Source organism: Pantherophis guttatus, chromosome 15 (genome assembly GCF_059756535.1).
Source record: "Pantherophis guttatus breed Tessera chromosome 15, ASM5975653v1, whole genome shotgun sequence".
Classification (NCBI taxonomy): domain Eukaryota; kingdom Metazoa; phylum Chordata; class Lepidosauria; order Squamata; family Colubridae; genus Pantherophis; species Pantherophis guttatus.
Genome location: NC_142077.1, coordinates 13,156,660 through 13,163,597, shown reverse-complemented (window position 1 = coordinate 13,163,597; position 6,938 = coordinate 13,156,660). Strand labels below are relative to the sequence as shown.

Here is a 6,938-nt window from a genome sequence, read left to right as displayed (position 1 = left end):
GAGCTTGGATTTTCTATGTTTGGACTGTGGAAAATGTTAAAGGTTGAAATTCCTCAGTCTCACATTTACACATTTTTTCTGGCTGTAAGCTGCTCCTTTGTGAAGAATTCAATAATTTCCAAATTTGAAACATATACATATGATTTTTTTTGACTGCTGCATACTATCTAAATGGAAAGAATATCTCCCTTCAATTAAAAAAAACTTTAACAATTCTTCCATTATCATAATGGTGTTATATCTCATGTTTTTACATTTGTTCCGGCTGTGAGCTGCTCCTTTGTGTTGAGGTCTGGCCTCAGAAGGATAATGTAGCACTTGGGGATGAAGATGCAGACCAGCAGACCAGCACTGGAGGCCAGGATGGAGAAGACCTGCACAGCCACCATGGATTTCCCTTTGGTGCTCAGGTAGGTGGGCACAAAAGTCACCCAGACACTGCAGAAGACCAGCATGCTGAAGGTGATCAGCTTGGCTTCGTTGAAGGCCCCAGGCAGGTTCCTGGCCAGGAAAGCCACCGTGAAGCAGATGGCAGCCAGGAAGCCCATGTAGCTGAGGGTGACGTAGAACATGACAACGGCCCCTTCGTTGCATTGCAGGATGATCTCTCCAGGCTGGGAGTGGAGGTCAGAGTCAGGGAAGGGGGGAGAAACTCCCAGCCAGATGGAGCAGATGATAATTTGGACAGCAGAACAAGAGAAGATGATGGAGTTGGCCAAGCTCTTCCCCAACCATCTCTTCACTCGGTTTCCTGGTTTTGTGGCAAGGAAAGCCAGCACCACCGTGATGGTTTTGGCCAAGAGAGAAGAAACAGCAACTGAGAAGATGATGCTGAAAACTGTTTGTCGGAGAAGGCAGGTGGCTTTCCTTGGTTGACCAATGAAGAGAAAAGGAGACAAGAAACAAAGCAGGAGGGAGACCAGAAGGATGTAGGAGAGGTCCCTGTTGTTGGCTTTGACAATGGGAGTTTCTCGGTATTTAATGAAGATTATTAAAACAAGGCCTGTGGTTAGGAAGAAGAGAAGGGCAAAAGAGACAAGGATGATGCCCAGAAGTTCTTCATAAGACAGGAAGGTTATGACTTTGGGTATACATTGGACTCTGTCCACATTTTGATATTTATCATCTGGACACTTGGTGCATTTTTGTGTATCTGAGAAAGCCAAAAAGCAATATTTCTTTAATATACTGGTTTTTTTACATGTCAAGAAATACTTTTTTTGGATGACAGCTGTTACCATGGGCATTTTCCAAGAAGTATTTCTTAACTATTTCATTAAAAGGAGCATAAGAAGGATTTTTTTAATTAAAAAATATAGCTAGGTATAGGAAGTTGAGGGAGGTTCTAGGATGTTAATTATTTCCTGTGTAATGTGTAGAATCTTCATAGGAACCTACATTATTAGAGGTTAATAATGAATCATATAATATTTTTAGGCAAACATCCTGAGTCCTGCCACATGGCAGTTAATATACTGGAGTTGGAGGATACCTATAGTACCCTGCAACATCTGGAAGCCATATGGAATTAAGGAGAAACTTCCTATCAGGGAGAGCAATTAACCAGTGGAACAGCTGGCCTCCAGAAGTTGTGGGTGCTTCAACACTGGAGGTTTTTAAGAAGAGACTGGACAGTCACTTGTCTGAAATGGTATAAGGTCTCCTGCTTGAACAGGAGGCTGGACTAGAAGACCTCCAAGGTTCCTTCTACTCTATTCTGATTGATTGATTGATTGATTGGTCGATCTATATGGCAGATTATTTGTGTAATGAGTTCCCCCCATAACCATCTACAACACCAGATTATGGCCCAGTGACACCTTCTCAGTGATCCTCAAGGGAGGCCAATAAACAATGAATTGCAACGTCTTTCAGAAGGTGGACCTGAAACAATTCATCTAGTTTCAAAGATCTCAGAGGTTCCTAGAAAGGTAAATTTAGCTTCACATATCCAAACTAAAAAGCAGAAGAGATATTTCCTCCACTGTTAGTAAAGCTTGCCCAGTCTGCCACCCCCTCCTCCCATCTCTTCCCAGCCCCTCCTTTCAAGTCTTTTTGATTTACTTCCATTTACCTAAGAAATTGTGCAGGTTAAAAATAAAAAACGAGGTGAGCTTCGATCTGTCAATCCAGTTCCACAAAGCCTCCCGTTTTCTTCAGTGTGACCCACCTTCCTGAGTGGAGAAGGTCCCCTCCGGACAAGGAAGGCAGTCATAGCAGCAAACTGGCTCTCCTTCTCGAGCCCTCTTGACAAATCCAGGATGGCAACTTTCCACACATTTGGACTGAGGCAGGGACTGAGCAGAAAAACAAGGAATGCCAAAGAAAAGGTGTTAGGACTCAAATGGAGGGAGAAATGGATGGAGATAAGTAGCGTCTGATCTTCATTGGGGTAAATATGAAATCTCTGACTACTTCTAAACAGATGCAGGAGGTTAAACAATTGGCAGATTCTTCCTTTAGTTCCTCCCTTTTGCTTTTAGAATTTAACATTACAATAAAGTAATTTTCTATTTAATAAAGTCTAGAGAGATGGAATTGATATTTTTTTAAGTATGATGATATATTCTTATTAAAACTGAGAACAAAGTTTACTGTAAAAATTTTAGGAAGCTTTTATTCCATTAGATTTTTAAAGCCCTACTAAGCAGGTATATGCAAAAGTATGAAGGCTATTGCTTAATGCATTGTAAGCCGCCCCGAGTCTCTGGAGAAGGGCGGCATATATAAATCGAACTAATAAATAAATAAATAATCTTAATGTAGAGTAAAACTGTGATGAAGAAAGAAACCTCTGACCAGTAAGATCTTGAAAGGTTTCCATAAAACATGGCAAAGCCACTCCACTTAGGTCCCGTCTCTTGAAGAGCTTCCATGAGATGAGACCACCTGGCATGGGAGGCCAACCACCCCGGAGACTCCAGGCTTTGCCCCAGTGGTGAAATGTAAAAATTGTTGTTACCGGTTCTGTGGGCGTGGCTTGGTGGGCGTGGCTTGGGGTGGTCATGTGACTGTGTGGGCTTGGCCAACTTTTTTTTTTTTTTTTACTTTTTTAAAGCATTTTTTTTACCAACGGTTCGGGCGAATAGGTAGTAAAAAATTGCTTTAAAAGGTAAAAAAAAAAAAAGGTTCTGATGATCACAGCTGTGCTGCGCAATCGTTGGAACCTTTTTTTACCTTTTAAAAGTATTTTTTACTACCAGTTTGCCCGAACTGATTGTTTTTATTACCATATTTTTTGGCGTATAAGATGACTTTTTAACACATGAAAATCTTCTCAAAAGTCGGGGGTCATTTTATACGCTGGAGAGAAGAGGAGAACCGGTAGCAAAAATCCCTGCCCCCACCCCCCATGCCCAACTGAGCCGCGCGATCATCAGAGCCTTTTTTTTCCTTTTAAATGGCTCTGACGATCCCAGCTGAGTTGCCTGCTAACTGGTAGCAAAAATCCCCCCCCAGCCCCACCCCCAGCCTCCAGCTTGCTTACCTTAGCTGCTGGTCGCAATACCTGCAATCCATTGCATCAGCAAGCAACTGAATCTCCCTGCCTGCAATCAAGCTCATCAGTGAACAGCTCTATCTGCCTGCCTGTCTTCCTGCCTGCCTTGTACCTTCTACTGCAGGGGTCTCCAACCTTGGCAACTTTAAGACTTGTGGACTTCAACTCCCAGCAAAACTGGCTGAGGAATTCTGGGAGTTGAAGTCCACACGTCTCAAAGTTGCCAAGTTTGGAGACCCCTGCTCTATTGGGTAACTTTTTTCCCCCTTTGGGAGCTTTAAAAAATATAGTTAATTGGGAGGTTTTTTAGTTGTTGTTTTTTTAGACCTAGCCATTTAAAGTTTAGGAAGTTTTAAATTTAGCTGCTTTTATATAAAAATAAAAATAAATTAAAATAATATCTGTGCAGCTTTCTGAGATTTAGTATGTTTCTGTAGCTTTTCACTCTAACTACACAAACACACAAAATCTCACAAAGCTGTATGTGGAATTTTGTGTGTGTAAAGTGTGAAAGTTGGTTTTTGGGGCTTTTTGTGGCTGTGTGAGGTTCCTGCTTGTTGCAGGGGCCATTTTGGGTCTAGCACAGCTGCTTTTACATTGTGGGTGAGCCAGTTGTGTTGTGTTGTGTTTTGTAGGTTAAAAAAGGGCAAAGAAGTGACATTGACTTGGCCACGCCAAGTCAATTATATGTTTATAAGTGACAGTTTTTCTGCTAAGTACCTGCATGTCATAAGCATTTGAATTAAAATTACCATATTGAAATCAAATCTGATGTTTTTTAATTTTTATTTGGTGTGCGGGTAGTCTTACATGGCGAGTGTAGCCCAAACCCTATATTTTAACAGGAAAATTGGGGGGGGGGCGTCTTATACGCCTAGTCACACGCCGGAAAATACGGTACTACCGGTTTGCCTAAACCAGAGCAAACTGGTAACATTTCACCCCTGCTTTGCCCACTTGAAATGGGACCTCAGGCTTTGGAAAACAGAGAAAAGACACCAAAATTTCTCCCACCTTATTGAGCAACTTTAGCTGTGAAAGAGCATCTTGGATGATAGTAAGTCTCTGTCTTAGAGAATACGCCAGAATCTCTCTCCTGGGATCCCCCTTGGGGAGAACCAAGAAGATTTTGATGATCAGATCTGCTGTCAACTCTCCATTTTGGTCCAAGTACAATTTAATGCTGGAAATATTCCAAAATTCATTCTTCTCCAGAAAGGGATGAAACTAGAATGGGAACATCCAGGAATTTGAAAAGTAGAAAACTTTGTTTCTTATCCCACATTGAATCTTTCTTCTACAATTGTCTAATCTCCAAATATGGTTAAATAGGATACAAATATTGCCATTATCTTCATAAGTGAATGAGAAAGTTTAAGAAAAAATTGTCCATCATATACTGACAAAATATAGAGAAAATATAATTAACACAATTGGTCAATTATAGGGAACATTCTAGAGCAGATGACAAATAAAATGAACAGAGGGGAAAAAGATAATTCATAAACTCTTTGAAAACAAGAGGTTGATTCCCAGAAAGCATGGGTTGATCAAGAAGAAAGTTGTCAGGCTAATCTTCTCCCTGGTCATCCTGATGGAAAACACCTCCAGATGGAGAGTGGCTGGCTCTGGAGAATTTGATCGCTGAAGAGGGAGCCGGGTTTAGAGAGGGGAGAGGCACTACCGATCAGGGCTTAGTTCTTCATCAACTGATGGAAAAATACGTATCAAATAGACCTGCATCATTCTACGCCTCCTTTATAGATCTCAAGGCAGCCTTTGATACGGTTCCCAGGACTAAGCTATGGGAGAAGCTGGAGGCTGCCTCAACTGACCACAGGCTTCTTCATCTATTACCTGCCCTAAATACTAAAACATCCCTCAAGGTGAGGTGTGATATGCAGGGGTCCCTCTCGAAGTCAGTTAAAACTCAAAAGGGGGTTAAACGGGGGCATTTTGGCCCCCCTGCTTTTCAACTTTTACATAACTGGCATAGTAAAATGGCTAAACAAACCAAATCACCCCCCCCCCCAAAACAAATAGGTGACCGAAGCATTGCCCTCCTGCTCTATGCAGATGCCCCTGTGATCCTCTCCAGGACACCAGAAGGCCTGAAAAGAACCTTGCGAGCCCTTCTCCAGTACCGTAATTACAATCAACTGGGCGTAAATGATGAGAAAACAAAGATCAAAAAGGCCAAAACTTGATTCATGGTATCTAAGTGGCCACAAAATAGAGCAGGTACCACCTTCAAATCCCTGAGGGTGGCCATTCAGGTCAAGGGTTCAAGAAACATGCAGCTGGTATGATAACTAAGTGGATAAAAACTGTCTTCAAAATGATACTCAAATAATTTTTAGTCTTTTTAAATTTTTCCTACGACACCGGAAGATTATCTTTGTTTACTTGATTGATTAGTCCATGGGCCAAATCAAAGTGCAGAGTTCCAAACACAAATTATTACTAAAATCTGATAAAAACAATTTAAAATGAGATTGGAATAGAATACAATAATATATGGATAAATAAAATAGGATAAAATCATATTTCAATATCACCCCTTCAGTCTATCCCAGTCAGCCGCACATATGCCGATCTCAACCGAGCCATTTTGCTCAAGTACTGAGCTGTATTAAATGTTGTTTTCAAATTCTGGCTGCAGATAAGGTGAGTCGTTTTGATATGGGATTCCCAATGGGTCCTTCCTTTGGTATATGGACCAAGGTACCTGCCTCTCACCCTCTGATGCAGGCAGCAATCAAACAGGATGTGAGCCAGGTCTTCTGCCTCTGCCACTCTGCAAATGCAGAGACCTCCATTATAAGGTCTAGAGTGGAATCTCCCATATCTGACCATTGTGTCCAGCTGTTTGAATCTCACTCGCGTAAATCTCTCCCTAAGATGTTTTGGCAGTTGAAACTTTAAATAGTTGTCTAGTTGAAAAGTAGGTTTGTATTTGCTCAGCCATTTCAACTTACCCACCTTACTAAGAATAGCCATGTCATTTTGTGCTTCTATATCCTTAATTCTTTCGGCAGCTGTTTTTAAAATTGTTCTCCTGTTACGCAAGAGACAGGAAGGCCACAGCTACTTCCAAAATTAATCAGTTTAGTGATTCAAGAGGTTTGTGACTGTGAGTTTATCTGCTCTAGTAAGCATAACTTGGGGAGTCTATCAGTTTCCATTTCATTGACTTTGTGCCAGTTGGTTATATGCAGTGGTGGGATTCAATTTTTTAACAACCGGTTCTGTGGGCATGGCTTAGTTGGGGGTGTGGCTTGGTGGTCATGTGACTGGGTGGGCATGGCTAGCTGGTCATGTGACCGGGTGGTAATGGCTATCTGCATAGGGACTACTCAGAGGGCTGAAAAAAGTCATTTCTGACTGGTCCTCGCACTTTTGACCAGTCCTCGAACTTATGGCTGTCCTCACATTTTAT

General features: G+C 41.6%; 1 protein-coding gene across 1 annotated transcript; it reads right to left on the bottom strand.

Annotated features, from left to right (window-relative positions):
• Positions 1 to 242: 242 nt before the first annotated feature.
• LOC148111928 (vomeronasal type-2 receptor 26-like) lies at positions 243 to 1,247 on the bottom strand. Its single transcript, XM_087879401.1, has 2 exons — positions 1,239 to 1,247; positions 243 to 1,133 (listed from the first exon to the last, which is right to left on the bottom strand). The coding sequence occupies exons 1-2, from the start codon at positions 1,245 to 1,247 to the stop codon at positions 243 to 245; spliced, it is 900 nt and encodes a 299-aa protein (XP_087735527.1).
• Positions 1,248 to 6,938: the final 5,691 nt, after the last annotated feature.